Genomic DNA, 16,848 nt, shown 5'->3' on the forward strand with positions numbered 1-16,848 from the left:
TACAGATTTAAGCAACTTGATGTGTTCCAGTCCATGACAGTTATTATCCTCATTCCATCTGTGACCAGAGGAAGCTTATTCAGGTGACATCTGAGTCCTTTTGACATTACCCTGGCCATGTTTGATCACTTCCTTGCTTCTTGGTATCTTGGACAAGATGTGTGTGCTATTATCAATCTGGATTTGTGAAAACACTTCATGATTAGAAGAGTCCATATAAAAATCCACATATCTGGCTGCTCTGGAAAAATCAGGGGCCCTGACATTACAGGGCCCACGTTCCCACTGAGTGGCATTGGAGCTGAGTGGTGGCACGTACGCTTCAGCTCCCCAGAACCCCACCTGGTCTGGCCCATGAAAGCCTTTAAATTTTTCACCCCTGTAATCGATGCTCAGTCAACTATTAAATAGATAAGGAATGGAAGGGAAGGGAGTGGGCAGAATCAGTGTGCAGTGGAGACATCAAGAAAGGTTTCTTAGAGGAGGTTGGGCTTGATCTGGGATTTCAAGAAACAGTGAGGTTGAATTGGGTGAAGAGGGATGTGAGCAGGAATGTTGAGCTGCCTTCTCAAGGCCCAGTGCCACAAATGGCAGGGCCCGACCAGCCAGTGTAAGCTTGGCCCAGTGGCCCCTTCCAAGCACCTGCCCTTCATTCACCCAACACATTTTGTCGCATTCCCGATAGGTGCCAGGTACTCTTCTAGGCACTAGGAATAGAGCAGATTAGACAAAATTCATGCCCTCTTAGAGCTTATATTCTAGTGAGAGAGACCGTCCGTAAGCAAATAAACATACAATATGTCAGGTGGCAATAAGGGCCAGGGATAAAAATAAAACAGGGTGAAAGGATCAGGATTGCTAGGGGAAGCGGGGGGCTCTGATGAAGTGGTACTTGAAAGAAGTAAGGGAACAGCCCTAAGGTATCTGGGGAAAGGGTATTCGAGGCAGAGGGAATGGCAGGTGCTAAGGCCTGGAGGCAGGATTGAGCTTGGCACAGGCTGCTGAGATGAGTGGAGAGAGGACGCAGGTAGTGAGATTAGAGAGGGAGTGGGAAGCCAGGTCATGTAGCGCCTGTAGGCCCTTGGGAGTACTTAGCTTTGACTCTGAGTGAGATGGGAGCCAGTGGAGGGTTTGACCAGAGGAGGGACACGATCTGTTTATGTTTTAATAGAATTGCTATGGCTGTCATATTGAGAATGGAATAGAGGTGCAGCTGTCCAGTACAGTAGCCACACATGACTATTGAGCACTTGAAAGGCAACCACACTGAAATGTGCTGTAAGCATAAACTACACACCAGAGGTGGAAGGTTCAGTGTGAAAAAGAGAATGCAAAATATCTTGATTTTTTTTATATTGATTCCATGTTGAAATGATAATATTTTTGACTATATTAAATAAAATATATTATTAAAGTTAACCTCACAATTTCTTTTATGTTTTTTAATGTGGCTACTAGAAAATTTTAAATTACCTGTGTGGCTCTCATTATATTTCTCTAGAACAGAGCTGGACTAGAGAGTGACGAGAATAGAAGCAGAGATGAGTTGGAAGGCTGTGACAGTTATCAGGACACAAGATGATAGAGCCTTGGTCGAGGGTGGTAGCAGTGGAGTTGGTGAGAAGTGGTCAAATTCAGGATACATATATATATTTGTGTGTTTGTGTGTGTGTGTGTGTGTGTGTGTGGTAAAATACATATAACATAAATTTACAGTCTTAACCATTTGTAAGTATACAGTTCAGTAGTATCAAGTATATCCACACTGTTATGCAGCCATTACCACCATCCATCTCCAAAGCTTTTTTCATCTTGGAAACCGAAACTCTGTACTCATTAAGTACTAACTCCTCATTTCCCACCCTCAAGCCCCCACCCCCAGGCCCCAGCAATCACCATTCTACTTTCTGTCTCTATGAATTTGACTACTCCAGGTACCTCATATAAGGGGAGTCATACAGTATTTGTCCTTTTGTGATAGGCTTATTTCACTTAGCATAATGTCCTCAAGGTTCATCTTCATTATGGAATGTGTCAGAACTTCCTTCCTTTTTAAGGCTGAATACATACGTGTGTGTGTGTGTGTGTGTGTGTGTGTGTGTATACATATGCCACATTTTGTTTATCGATTCATCTTTTGACGGACGTTTCGGTTACTGTCACCTTTTGGCTGTTGTGAATAATGCTGCTATGAACATGGGTGTTCAAATATCTCTTCAGACCCTACTTTCAGTTATTTGGGGTATGTACCCAGAAGTGGAATTGCTGTGTCATATGGTAAATCAGTGTTTAATATTTTGAGGAATTGCCATAACATCTTCCACAGTGGCTAGACCATTGTACATTCCTACCAGCAATGCATAAGTGTTCCAGTTTTTCCCCATCCATTCCAACACTTGTTATTTTCTGTTATTTTTTACAATAACCATTCTAATGGATATGAAGTGGTATCTCATTGTGGTTTTGATTTGCATTTCCCCAATGATTGGTGACATTGGGCATCTTTTCACATCTTATTGGCCATTTGTATATCTTCTTTGGAGAAATGTCTATTCAAGTCCTTTGCCTATTTCTTTTAATCAGGTTGTTTGTTTTTGTTGTCACGTTGTAGAACTTCTGGATATTAACCTCTTATCAGATACATGATTTGTAAATATTTTCTCCCATTCCATGGATTGCCTTCTCATTCTGATTGAGGATGATTGTGTCCTTTGATGCACATAAGTTTTAAATTTGTATGTAGTCCAATTTATTTTTCTTTTATTGTGCTTTTGATGTCATATCAAAGAAATAGTTGCCATGCGCTTTTCTTCTATGTTTCATTCTAAGAATTTTGTAGTTTTAGCTCTTACGTTTAGGTCTTTGATCCATTTTGAGTTAATTTTGTAAATGGTATGAGATAGGTGTCCAACCTTATCATTTTACATGTGGATATCCAGTTTTCCAATACCATTTGTTGTAAAAAAAACTATCTGTTCCCCATTGAATGGTCTTGGCACCCTTGTCAAAAATCAGTTGAACATATGTATTGCAAGATTCATTTCTGGGCTCTCAATTCTATTCCGTTGGTCTGTATCCTTACGCCAGTACTATACTGTTTTAACTACTGTAGCTTTATAGTACATTTTTAAATCAGGAAATTTGAGACCTCCAACTTTGTTCTTTTTCCAAGCTTGTTTTGGCTATTTGGGGTCCCTTGAAATTCCATATGAATTTTAGGATAGATTTTTTTTATTTCTGCAAAAATGTCATTGGGATTTTAATAGCGATTGCCCTGAATCTGTAGATCACTTTGGGTAATATTAACATCTTAACAATATGAAGTTTTCCAATCCATGAACACAAAATGTCTTTCCATTTGTTTGCATCTTTAATTTCTTTCATCAGCGTTTTCTAGTTTCCAGCATACAGCATCCGGTCTTTCACCTACTTGGCTAAGTTTATCCCTAAGTATTTTATTCTTTTCGATGCTATTGTAAATAAAATCATTTTCGTAATTTCCTTTTCGGATTGTTCAGTGTTAGTGTACAGGATATAATTCGAAGGTAGATCTGAGAGAACTGACCAGTTAGATGGAGGATATGGGAGAAAGAGAAGGGTTTACAAAAGGATGATCCTATAGTCTTTGGCCTGAGCAGCTTAGAGAATAGAATCACCATTTAATGACATGAGGAAGAGCAGTTTTGGAAGGAGCAGTCAAGAGTTCAGTTTGGATTTGAGGTCAGGTATCATAAGAACTAAGAATTGACTACTGGAGATGGCAAGTAGAGGTCACGGTGGCCTTTTCAAGAGTTGTTCAGTGGAAGAACAGGAAGAAAAGCCTGGTGGAGTGGCCTTCAACTGGGATAAGCTGTTGGTTATTGGGGTAGCTTTTTAAACCTTACCAAATTTTCCATTAAAATGCACAAAGCAACTTTAAGAGTAAAAATAAAAGCCCACAGACAACAGCTTTAACAAAGCCAGGTGAAAAGGGTATCTTACAAACCCCAGACTACAAGTAGGTGAGGCCAAACCACCAACTGCAGCATAATTCTACAGATAGAGAATCAGCAGCTGTGCTGTGGTAGTGGAGGGAAGAGAAAAAGGGTTCTGACAGTCCCAAGAGCCAAGGAATCCAGAAATCACCAAAAATACTCCCCCACACACACTCCTCAAAAGAGACTACCCACTGAACAGAAACCTCAGCAAGTGACTAAGAGAAACCACCGGTGAAACTGCGGGCATATTTCTCAGGCTCCAGCTCACAGATGAGTTAACCAACAACACAAAACATGGGAATCCACTAATGAGCTGAGGGAAGATCAGAGAACGCTAGGACAAATCTGAAACACCCAACGAAAACTCCCTTCCAAAAGGAAAGAGCCCTCCCTGAGGAAAAAAGCTGGAACTGAGCAGGGCAGGAATACTGAGGAGTAAAGAGAGAGAAGCTTCTGACACTAGAGGAGACAGATCAGGAAGTCCTGGAGGGGGACTCCATAGAGAGGCTGCAGCAGAAGACGGAGCCCCGACTGTGCAGTGCAAACAGCTACCCCATACATACAACATCCCCCTGTAAGTACAGAAAAGTCATGTTATTCAAATGTGAGCAGCAGCAGAAGATTACGAGCACACCCTATACAAAGAAGAGAACGATCCAAAAAACCTTCCACAGACAAAGCACACCAGAACAGCATCCCTCCAAAGCGGATGAAACCTGTACCCTAATATTTCAAAATGACCTAAAAAAGAATTAGAAAAGCGTTTAGAAACTACTAAAGAATGGTATAAATAAAAAATTTTTAGAAAGCTCGGAAACTAAGTGACTAGTCAACAGAAAAATGTGAAAAGAGAGTTGACAGGAGTCAGGAAAGAATTAGAAAAGAATACAGAAATATTTCAGAAATAAATATCATACAACCAAGAGCACAGGATTGAATAGACCCCACAGAAAGTCCATTAAGGGAAATAAGGACAAGACTCGGAGGGAAAGGCTGTAAGAGGAGAGTCCAATAAAGAGAGAGAGAAAAAGTAGTCAAGAAAAGTGATAAAGAAGTCAGGCAAAGAAAATCCAACTTATGTATAACGTAGCTCCCTAAAAAAGAAAAACAAAGCTGTGGAATAACAACTGATAGAAACCACGATTCAAGAAAAGTTTTCTGAACATAAAAGACTTAAACCTGCCTGGTGGAAGAGCATGTGTACAACTGGAAAATAAATACAGAATAGTATGCAGTATATACACACTGAGATATAATCTAGTAAAACTATCAGATTTTAAAGATTAAAAAAATCATTTGGGGCAACCAGTCAAGAAAGACCAAGTCATTTATGAAGGAATGAAAATCAGAGAGGTGTCAGACATTTTGATAGCAAAATTTTATACAAATAGAGTAACATTTTGTAAGATATACAGTAAAAAAGCTGTGACCCCAGGATTTTCTATCTGGCAAACTGACATTCAGGTATCAAGACCACAGGCCGTCAGGAACATGCAGGAATTCACAGAAGCTATCAGCGTTTGAGGAATCTAATAGTGAACAACCTCAGACAACCAAGAAATGATGCAAGAGGCTTTGGCAGAAGGTCTGGTGGGAGCATTGAATGTATCTAGCTGTAGAAATAGGACTAGATAACAAGGATAAAGGTGACAAGTCATGTGTAATTTTATATGCTCTGAATACATAGAGTACAATGAAAACATGAGAAAAGAAGGTATGGAAAGTAGAATAAGCTCACTGACTGCCTTATTAAGTAAGAGCAAGGTATATCACTTTAAATTATATGTCGGCAGGGAAAGGAGTGGAGGGGGAAGATCAGGGCTACTCGCTAATTTTAGTATTGCCCCTAGGAGGGAGTCCAGTGTATAAAAAGAGGGGACCCAGGGTACTATATAAAGACATCAGTATAAAGATAACTGTTAGAACATAAACATACATTTTCTGACACTTTCTCAAGAAAACACTGGAAAGAGAGGGAAAGGATACAGTGAGTTTAGGCAACTCTTTCCAGAAACTTTGTAGAAAGGCCAGCTGAGAATCACAGGGGTCCCGTCAGGGTGTGACCTTGTAATCGGAGTGTGATGTATATACTCTAAAGTGCATGGATCCTAAGTGCACAGCTTGATGCACTTTCACAAAAGTGGGCATAACATGTGAGCACCACCCAGTGGAAGAACGGGAAGGGCTTGTAGGGACAACAGCATGATTCTATGCTGATGGTAATTAATCCAGTGTAGAGGGGGCAGTTGCCAGAAGAAGGTCCTAGAGGCGAGAGCGGTAGGATCTTGGGCTCGAGTCGGGGGAGAGTTGGGCCTGGCATGCGTGGCCACAGATGTGGGAAGGTGGGCCGGTGGGGGTGACCGTGGATAGCTGTCAGATTGCTCCTGCTTCTGCTTGCTCAGTTCAGTAGTTGGCAGTAGGAAGTGAGGAAGATGGGTGGTTTGGGAGGTTTGCGCTGGAAAAATGTGTGAGACAGTTACCAAGAGGAAGGAGAGAGAGACTGGATTCCCAGGCAGCTTGGGTCTGTGAGCTCACCATCACCCCAGGAACCACAAAGGATGGTTATTGCTGAGGTCACATCCTTGAGTCAGTCTCCTTTCCGGCACTGAGATTTTTGATTCTCTGCAGTGCTCTGTGGCCTGCAAGTCCATCTGTGTCCTTGTCCCTGCAGGGAACCTTGAGCCAGAAGCAGACTCTCTGCATCAGGATGCTTGGGGTCTGGACTGGGGTCATGTCCCTGGATTCGGGCAGTTTGTCATGAAAATGTATTTTAGTTGATCTAAAATCCATTTTGAAAACACCAGCCAGGGGCAGAGGGGCAGGCTGTGGATATGAACCTAGCAGAGTTCTCTTTTTTTTTTTTCTTTTTTATTAAAAACAGTTCTACTGAGGTAAATTTGGTATACAATATGCTGTACATATTGAAATAGCACAGTTTGATGAGTTTAGCATGTGTTCCCTGTGAAGCCATCGCAGCTGTGGTGCGGGTTCTGATGTAAGGAACACAGAGAGGGTGAAAGTCTGGGGGGAGGTGTCCAGCACCCCTGCTTGACCACAGCCAGTGGGATCAGAGCTGACAGGCACAAGGGCAGAAACTCAGCTCAGACTGGAGCACGCAGAAGGGGAGCTCACTGTCCCACGAAGCCAAGAAGTCCACACAGTTGGCCGCCTGTCATCAGAGCTGGGCTCTCTCCACTGGATGAGCGTCATCCCCGGGGCATGTGTGGCACCAGCATGGTGGTGCAGCCCCTGCACCCTCCTTGGCTCACCCCGACATTCCCTGCAGAGTGGCCGACACAGTACCCGCAAGCCCCCGCAGGCATGGGAAACGCTAATTAGCTTGTGGCCACCACCGCAGACCTCAGTGGACTCCACAAAGTGTGGGTCCAAGAGTGGAGAGAGATGTGTTGTGCCCCCCCAAAATTGGAAGCCACTGCTGGCAGAAGGAGAAGTGGATTCAAGGGAGCCAGTGACCAGTGTCCACCCAAGAGCGGTGTTGTTCCTGCTGGTGGGCACTTGGGGAGGGAGCTGAGAGGAGGACAGACAGAGTGGGCACTGACTCTGTTCCACCTGGCCCCCGGGCTAGGGAACAAGCTCCCTGCCCAGGCCATTGCCCACGGCAGTGAACTCACCTTGAAGTCAGCTGCCTGCAGGTAGAACACAATCCACAAGCAGGGGCAGTTGCCTGGTGTCACCCACACTGTACCTGAAGGGTACTAAGAACTTCCTCACTAGCCCTGCTGGGTGAGGGCCGGGGGTAGGGGTTCCAGAAAGCCAGGGGAAGAACCCTGAATGTTAGGGCTTCCTTTTAGACCTTTGTCCTTGATGCCCCCCTTTTCTTCTCCCAGCCCCATATTGCCCCCCATTATGTTCCCAGAACCACCCAGGATCCACTGCACTTGCTGTTTGGCCGTCCGTGCAACGGGAAAGCAGGTTCCCAGGTTTCTACACTGGGGAGGGTCCTACAGCCATACCAGCGCCCTGTTTATGGTTAGAGATGGCCCACAGGTGGGGACCCCCTCCCCACACACCTAGTTCTAGGCCTGTGTCTTTATTTTCGCCTCCCAAAGCCCCACAGCCTTGTTGCAAGTGTGGCGGACTGCCAAGGAGAACCCGGTCTTGAGCTGCACAAGTGTCCAGAGGAAAGAGGTGGTGTGGCCCAAGAGATGTGTGGCCACTGTAGGCCACACCACACACCAGGCAAGTGGCCCAGAGAGAGGGAGCATTGCGGACAGCCACCAGCCCTCAGAGGGCCTGGGAGCCCCTTCTTCTTTGAGGGGCCCTTGAGGGTGCAGTGGACAGGGCCTGAGGGAGGGAGGAGAGGAAAGGGGACTCCTTCCCACACTCAGCTGTCACTGAGGGCACCCGCAGGAGGCATGCCCTCAATTAGGACTCTGTCAGTCTGAAAAGGGTGAGGCAGGCTATCAGTCTCGGGACGTACTGATCAGTCTCGGGATGAGCAGGCCTGATGTCACCCTGCCTCTGCTCCGCTTTCCCCTCCATGCTTGGGCTCCAGTGGGGGCCCCAGTGCTCTTTCCCAGCACTCCCCACTTGAGCCAGTCACTGTGGCCAGGGGCCCCATGGGGCAGCGCTACAATGGTGGGACCCGAGAACAGTCCGGGCAGACGCCACCAGCAGCTGTCCCTACAGGGCTCGGCAGGGTCTGCACCCCAGAGGCTGGAGCAAGGAAGGCATCCCAGGGAGCACCCACGAGTGCTGCCAGTCAAGCCCTTGTAGGGGACACAGAGTTCAGGAAGGGGCACGTGGAGCTGTCTCCTTGCGGTTTCTCCTCTCCTGGCCCTGACCTCACGGAGAGAGGGCCTGACAGGATGAGCACCAGAACCTGTCCCTGGTGAAGGAGGACAATACAGGTGTGTGTCTGGCCAGAGAGGAGGTAGGGCTGAGCCACAGCATGGCCTCCTGCTCTTTCCCGCACGGCCACCCCGCAGGCAGTGGGGCAGCTCACTCACTCAGTGCTTTCCTTCCCATGTTGTATTTCCCAGTCTTCCCCAGCTCCTCAGGAGGTGTCAGAACAGCCTGCCAGCCCGACCTCACCCCTCGGTGGCCTCCAGGGGTCCCATGCACAGGAGGCTCCAACCGCTTCCCAGGGCCTGCTCAAACTCTTCCAGAGAAACACGCCCATGGAGGACCTGGGAGCCAAGGGGGTAAGCCCAGACTCGGGGCTCCACCACCATGCAGGCCAGATAGGGGGAAGGGCAGGGCCAGTCTGCGGCCCTTGGGTGACGATGTGCAGTGCCCAGGGACACCCTGTGTGACCTGTTCAGCAGCGCTGGTCATGGGCTTCAGGCCTCTGCACGGGGTCCCGTGTCCCTGACGCCCGAGGGTGATGCCGTGTGCAGCCCAGCCTGGGCTCGTGGCATTTTCGCCACAAGCCCTTGGAGGAGAGGTGGAGGGCCTGACACCTGCCTCAGCACTCGGGTCGCATCCACAGACCCCCTGTCTGCTGTTCCCCCAGGCCAAGGAGAAGATGAAAGAGGAGTCATGGAACATCCACTTTTTTGAGTTCGGGCGCGGCATGTGCATGTACCGCACCACCAGGACGCGGGAGCTGGTGCTGAAGGGCATCCCCGAGAGCCTCCGGGGGGAGCTGTGGCTCCTCTTCTCTGGTAAAAGGCCCTGGCCTCACGGCCCCACAGCCTCAGCTTCCATGTGGGAGCTCGGCTGACCCCCAGCTGGCCTCCTGAGTCGGCCAGGCAGGAACCACCAGCCTTTAGAGGGCGGGAACAGGACTCTCAGCTGTAATGAAGCTCCTGTGTGCCAGGAGGGGCGTTCCGGGGAGCAGACACCAGTGGGGTGGTGCCTTCCCACCGGCAGTGGAAGGCAAACCGGCCTCCTGAGGCCTCCTTTCCTTGGGGCAGGCTCTGACAACATTCACACCCTTGGCCACTTGGATGGTTTCAGGAGGGGAAGTCAGCCATTTGAACTTGGGTGGGGTGACTCCTCTCGGAAGCAGTCATGAGGGAAACTCTGCCTGGCACCTGGCCAACTCTTTTGCAGCCCCAAAGTGCCACTTCTCTTCTGCAGTGCACTGACGTCTCCACCCTGCCCTGTTGCCCTCAGAGTCCCGGGAGGGGAGGAGGAGGGAGACAGCTACACCAGCTGTGTCTCCACAGGGGCCTGGAATGAGATGGTGACTCACCCTGGCTACTATGCTGAGCTGGTGGAGAAGTCCACAGGGAAGAACAGCCTGGCCACGGAGGAGATCGAGCGAGACCTCCACCGCTCCATGCCTGAGCACCCTGCCTTCCAGAATGAGCTCGGGATCGCTGCACTCCGCCGGGTGCTGACTGCCTACGCGTTCCGAAACCCCACCATTGGCTACTGCCAGGTACAGGGGCTTAGCAGGGTCCAGAGACAGCACCTCCCACCAGAAGCTCACAGGAGCAGCTCCCCATGGCCCTGGGCCTAAGTGATGGCCTCACACACCTGCAACTGTGCCCTGTCCCCCCAGGAAGGTCCTAATCACAGAAAAAGATGAATCTAGAAGCAGTGTTCATCGCTCACCTCATCCCCATGCCATGTATGTGCTTCTGGTGTGGGTCCTGAGGCATATGATTGTTTTGTGTCTGTGGTAAAATACACATAACATAAAACTTACCATCTTAATCGTTTTAAGTGTACAGTTCAGTGGCATTAGGTATATCATTGTACAACCATCACCGCTATCCGTCTCCAGAACTCTTTTTCATCTTGCAAAATGGAAACTGTACCCATTAAACAACTCCCTTGCTTACCCCTGGCAACCACCATTATCTTTTCTGTCTCTATGATTTTGACTAAGTACCTCATATAAGCATCATACAGTACTGTCTTTTTGTGACTAGCTTATATCATTTGCATAATGTTCTCAAGTTTCATCTATGTTGTAGCATGTGTCAAAATTTCCTTCCTTTTTAAGGCTGAAGAATATTCCATTGTATGTATACACCGTGTTTTGTTTATCCATTCATCATCCGTGGCCACTTGGGTTGCTTCCACATTTTGGCTATTGTGAATAGTGCTGCTATGAGCATAGGTGTACAATATCCAAACCCAGTTCTTTTGGGCATTATACCCAGAAGTGGAATTGCTGGATCATATATTTAATTTTTTGAGGAGTTGTCATAGCATTCTCCACACGAGCTGCACCATTCTTCACTCCTACCCACAATACACAAGGGCTATAGTTTCTCGCCACCCTCACCAACACTGGTTATTTTCTGTGTTTTTGATAGTAGCCATCCTAATGGTATGAGGTGGCATCTCACTGCAGTTTTGATTTGCATTTCCAGGGGCATTTGATTTTAAATCTAGTGGGCATTTTCATGGCCAGGTCAGATGGCTTTCTGTTTCCCTGTGACTGCCTCTGGATTTCAGAGAAATCACTTTTCTGTAGGACCAGTGTTCTGCAGGACATATTTCCAGTGCATGGAAAACCAGCGTGCTGGCTCTAAATCATTTTTGAGATAATTTGCCACCATTGAGGCTTTTTCTTACAAGCCTTGGGATCAGCTCAGGCTGTGCGTGGTCGCTACTTTGCCATGGCCTCCCTGCAGCCACGTGGCCATGGCACGCAGCTCACTCACACGTCCTTCTGGCCCCGTGCTGCACCTGTGACATCAGACACCACGCCGAAGAAGGGCCTCGCCTTCTCGGGTGTCCAAATGCCTGCAGGCCCAATTTGAGGAACTTGGTTGACCATTTTGGTCAAATTGATTTCCTGCAAATTGCCTTTTGGCAGATTGCCCGGAGTTGGGTGGAAGAGTTTGTTGTTGCCAGGCTTGCTGGTAGAGGAGGATGCATAGGCCACTTGGGAGGGGACAGCTCCGTGACCCCCCCCCCAACTGTCTCTGTGCCCATAGGCCATGAACATCGTCACCTCAGTGCTCCTGCTCTATGGCAGCGAGGAGGAGGCATTCTGGCTGCTGGTGGCCCTCTGTGAACGCATGCTGCCCGACTACTACAACACCAGGGTGGTGGGTGAGTGCCCGAGACTGGCAGCTCCCTGTGGGGGTGGCAGGCCTCCCTGGGCAAGGTCTACATTCAGCACATCCCACAGGTGAGCTCTTGGAGGCCTCGCAGCCTTGCCCCGGGCTGCAGACAGTCACAGCTTCCGCTCCATAGATTAGGAAGCTGCTGAATCTTCACACAGCTAAAAAGTGGAGAGCCAAACACAGACCCCAGCCGTCTCTCCCAGACTTTATGCGATTCCCTAGGAGTTGCTGGCAGTGAGAGAAGAAGTTAGCTTGGGGCCTAAATTCATATCCATCTAACTCTTCTTAAACATTTTTATTGTGGAAAATTTCCAGTATCACAACTAGAGCATATAGTTATACCCCCATGTCAACTGTTAGGAACTCACAGCCAGTAGAATCTGTGTTATTAAATGGAAGTGCACTTGCAAATATATTTAATTACATATATAATTAAGTCTGTTATTCTAAAATGTCCTTCCCTTACTGTTTGCTTTTGGGCGTTTCCACTCTTGGGGTCCTTTAGAATTGCATCTGTTCACAAGCTTCAGGTCAGGACACAAACAAGCTACTGAGATCACTGTTTATTTCTTTTTTTTGTTTTGTTTTGTTATTTTTGTTTGTTTTTCTTTTTTTAATTTTTCTTATTATTTTTTTAACATCTTTATTGGAGTATAATTGCTTTACAATGGAGTGTTAGTTTCTGCTTTATAACAAAGTGAATCAGCTATACATATACATATATCCCCATATCTCCTCCCTCTTGTGTCTCCCTCCCACCCTCCCTATCCCACCCCTTTAGGTGGTCACAAAGCACCGAGCTGATCTCCCTGTGCTATGCAGCTGCTCACTGTTTACTTCTGACGCCCTAGAGAGAAATTAGTATTTCCCAAAAAGAAAATCCAAGTATAGTGGAAGAAATCGTTCTTTTCACACAGTGGTTTGGAAGTAGTAGAAAGGAAACTTACAGGATTTTTTCCGTTCTTGTTTTCTCCACCCCACCTGCCCACCTCCAGCCCTCAGTTGTAAGCAGAGCTGGCTGGGGACCAGGTGAGCTTCTTGCAACTCAGACCCTGGGGTCCCACATGAGGTCCTGCCTGAGTCAGGGGTGTGAGCTCACCATTCAGACTCCTTCGTTCTCTCCCTAGGGGCCCTGGTGGACCAAGGCATTTTCGAAGAGCTCACGAGAGACTTCCTGCCCCAGCTCTCCGAGAAGATGCAGGACCTGGGGGTGATTTCCAGCATCTCGCTCTCCTGGTTCCTGACCCTCTTCCTCAGCGTCATGCCCTTTGAGAGCGCTGCGGTCATTGTTGACTGCTTCTTCTATGAGGGCATCAAGGTGATCCTGCAGGTGGCCTTGGCCATCCTGGATGCCAACATGGACCAGCTACTGGGCTGCAGCGACGAGGGCGAGGCCATGACCGTCCTGGGCAGGTGACCGAGCCGGCCTCCCTCCTCCTGCTGGGGAGCTGGCCAGCACTGACTGCAGCACCCCCCCAATCCCCAGCCCTATGTGCTCCTTGGTCAGCATCCTGGGACTGTACCTACCAAGTGCCCAGACAGGGCTAGACCCGGGGATACTCCAGGGGGGTGGAGAGAGCCTCCTTTCTGGAAGGAGGCAGAAGAGTACTGGAGTAGTAATAAGTGCTGGGAGAAGGTAAAACAGGTAGTGGGCCAGAGAACACTGGGCTAGAGGGCTTGGTGGGCAGGAGGCAGCCGGAAGAGCAGGGCCTCCCGCCTCTAGCGAAGGCTGGGTGTCCGTTATTCCCACAAAGCAGTCCTGGTCGTGCCTTTCCCAGCTCAGCAGCATCCCTCTCACCCCGTCACCTAGACAAGGGCCCATGTTGGGCCTACGGTAGCTGCTGAATGAGCTGATATCCACCAGGCACGCCTAAGGCCCAGGGTCATCCTGGCTGGCTCGTCCTCCCTCAGTCCCCGCATCCCATCCTCGTGGACTCTCTCTGGCGTCCAGCCCCTCCCTTCAACCCCTACAGCCTCAGGGCAGACCCATGACACCCCTGCCAAGGGCCCTGTGTCTGCATCGTCACAGTTTTCCCTGCTCCAGTCTCATCCACCAGCATCCCACAGGGCTCTTCCTGATCAGAATCTGACCCTGTTCCTCCCTTGGGACATGGGGACTACCTGTGCCACTGGTGGTTTTCTGGACAAAGGATCTAAGTCCCCCAGCCTGGCCTTCAAGGCCTTTATATCCAGGTGCCTTCCTGGGGGGGGAGTCCTCACTGTGGCCCAGGCCCTGAGCTCTATACAGCCTTGCCAGCCCACGTGCATGTATTTGCTCAGCCTGGAATGCTCCCAGCCACCGGGAACAGCCAGGGACGCTGCCACCTGCCTGCTGAGCCAGCCCAGATGCTGACTGGAAACCTGCAAGGGTCCCAGGCTGGCAGAGTTGTTGCTTCTCTGCTATGGGCCATGCTAGCTCTTTGTCCTCAGTGATGACAAGATACTCAGCCCGTGACCAGAGTCGGCAAGTGGTTTTCATGCCCATCTCCCACACCAGACAGATGGGGCCCCTCCTCAGCAGCAGGGCCTGACCAGGAATGGTGCCGGAGGCAGTGGGTGTCTCCCACCTGAGTGTCAGGCCCGGCCAGAGAGCCTGGGAGAGTGTGAGGTCCTGGCTGGGCTAGTCCAGCCAAGGTCAGGCCCTGTCCCGAGGCTGTGTTCCTCGGACACCCCCACAGCAGGGCTTCTCCCTCGCCTTCCTCCTGGGACACTCCTTTGGTCCCTGATTCTTCCTGGCCAGGCAGGGAGTCCTCACATCTGGCCCAGTGACCCGCCAGATGGAGGAAGCGTGTCATCCCTCCAGCTGGGACAAACCTCTCTCCTGGTTTGGTAGGGTCTGGACTTGTAAAGGCCGCCCCCGCTCCGTGGGACCCCAGTGGACAGCCTAGCTTTCTCAGAGTTAGTGGTCAAGCCTCTCCACTGCCTCCAGGGGGCACCCCTGATTTGCCAGGGTACCCACCAGGGCGTGCCTCTCCCCCTCCTCCCTGCAGTGGCTCATCTTTCTCTCTCCTGGAGGATGCCCAGCCCTCAGCACACTCGCTCATTGATTGGGAGTCTGGGCAAATTAGGTCTCTCCACATCATTTAGCCATGGGTAAGACACCCCTGTCACCTGTGGGTGATCTAGATTTCTGTCCTTTAATCCTTACAGATACCTGGATAATGTGGTCAATAAGCAGAGTGTCTCTCCTCCTATCCCACACCTCCATGCCCTGCTGACCAGTGGAGATGACCCTCCTGAAGAGGTGGACATCTTCGACCTCCTGAAGGTGTCATATGAGGTCAGCATTCCCTGGGGGCTTCTTGGCCAGACCACTCCATGGGGCCATGGGTGCAGCTGGCCATGGCGGGTGGCTGTCCTCTGCTCTGTGGTTCCACCTTATCTCACTGAATCATCTCTGACCGGTAGAAATTCAGCAGCCTGAGGGCCGAGGACATTGAACAGATGCGGTTTAAACAGAGGCTGAAAGTGATCCAGTCCTTGGAGGATACGGCCAAGAGGAGTGTGGTACGGACGGGCCCGGGCTCCCATGGCCCCAGGGTGCAGGCTGGAGCCGGGGTGGGAATGGTGACCAAGTGGGCTGCTTCTGCCGAGCAATCTCCAGACTTCCCCGAGAAGCAGGATGCAGAGTCCCCTAGCACTGTCTTGTGTGGGACTGGAATCCAGGAGTGAAGGTGCAAATTTAGGGAAGTGGGGAGAGGGCTGGTCACAATTTTCTGCTTGTGGATTGGTCACAGGGAAGCTTCACTGATGGCTCAATGCCTAAAGGCTAAGCATGATCCCACTCTGGACTGAGCCCTCAGGCCTGGCTTTAACCCCTGCCCCTGGGTAGCGACACTCAGCCACCCAACCTTCCATCCACTCAGCCCGCTGACCTCTGCTGCAAGCCTTTGTCCTCCTGTCTCTGGAGAGAGAAGTTATTGGGAAGTTCTAGGTCACCTTCCAAAGAGCCAGTGCCAGGACCTTTCGAGGGATCCAGATAGCAGTTTCTTGATCACCGCCCCTCACCCTGTGTCCCTGACTGGGTGTTCAGAAAGGCACCCCCAGTGCCCACCAGCAAGGAGCTCAGGGAGTGTGAATTGAGTGGCAGGATGGGTGATGAGGGGTAAGAGTGTGGACCACACCTTCTTTCCTGAATGGACTACCCTCATGTGCTCAGCCAGCTGGCAACACCAAGAGGGCAGTTCGTGTCTTCGCCCTCATCCCCATGGGGATTCTCTCAAAGAGCAGGAACTTGAGAATTCATTAATACTTCCTGTTTCTCTTTCCTTCTAGGTCCGAGCTATACCTGGGGACGTTGGTTTCTCAATTGAAGAGCTGGAGGACCTTTACATGGTGTTTAAGGTGACAGCCGAGAGCAAGGGAAGACCACTGTCCCATCCTAGTCCCCTAAATTCATCCTCAGCGTAGCAGCCTCCTGCCAGGAGACAAGTAGATTTAAAAGCATCCTCAGATGCAGTTACTACAAAGTTCACATGGTAGAATTTAATACTTCTTGGAGTTTAGGCAGGACACTCTTAAGTGGAAGGAAATCCACTCAAGTCAGCTTATATAAGAGGGAATGCATTGGCTCATGAAACTGAAAAGTCTAGGAATGCACAGCTTCAGGCATGCCTGTATCTAGGTGTTCCAACATCCTGTCAAGCTCCCCTACCTCAGGTATCACCTGGACTGCTCTTCCTACAAAGTGGCAGGACTGTTGTCAGCACCTCCAAGGTCATCCTGTCCTCTCAGTAACCCCAGTGAAAAGAAAATTTTTCTTTCTAAGTGGTTTTAGCAAAAAGCCTAGGGTTGATTGTTGGAATGACTCAAGTTAGGTGCTGTGGCTACAGGAAGGTGTTTGCTGCTGACCCAAAACTGGGCCACGTGCCCACCCC

At 49.5% G+C, this 16,848-nt stretch overlaps 1 protein-coding gene across 9 annotated transcripts in view; it reads left to right on the plus strand.

Annotated features, from left to right (window-relative positions):
• The window catches only part of TBC1D9B (TBC1 domain family member 9B), a 44,245-nt gene that overhangs the window by 19,429 nt on the left and 7,968 nt on the right, over positions 1–16,848 (plus strand). For 7 of the 9 annotated variants that reach the window (XM_082379293.1, XM_082379295.1, XM_082379294.1 and 4 more), the window contains exons 8-15: positions 8,981–9,142; positions 9,454–9,604; positions 10,112–10,326; positions 11,840–11,957; positions 13,099–13,384; positions 15,122–15,251; positions 15,380–15,478; positions 16,247–16,315. In XM_082379293.1, coding sequence (XP_082235419.1) covers positions 8,981–9,142; positions 9,454–9,604; positions 10,112–10,326; positions 11,840–11,957; positions 13,099–13,384; positions 15,122–15,251; positions 15,380–15,478; positions 16,247–16,315 — 1,230 coding nt within the window. The remainder of the gene's footprint in view (positions 1–8,980; positions 9,143–9,453; positions 9,605–10,111; positions 10,327–11,839; positions 11,958–13,098; positions 13,385–15,121; positions 15,252–15,379; positions 15,479–16,246; positions 16,316–16,848) is intronic. The other 2 variants (XM_082379290.1, XM_082379291.1) reach the window with 2 other exon arrangements.

This window comes from Balaenoptera borealis, assembly GCF_965194805.1.
Source record: "Balaenoptera borealis genome assembly, chromosome: 2".
Taxonomy (NCBI): Eukaryota; Metazoa; Chordata; class Mammalia; order Artiodactyla; family Balaenopteridae; genus Balaenoptera; species Balaenoptera borealis.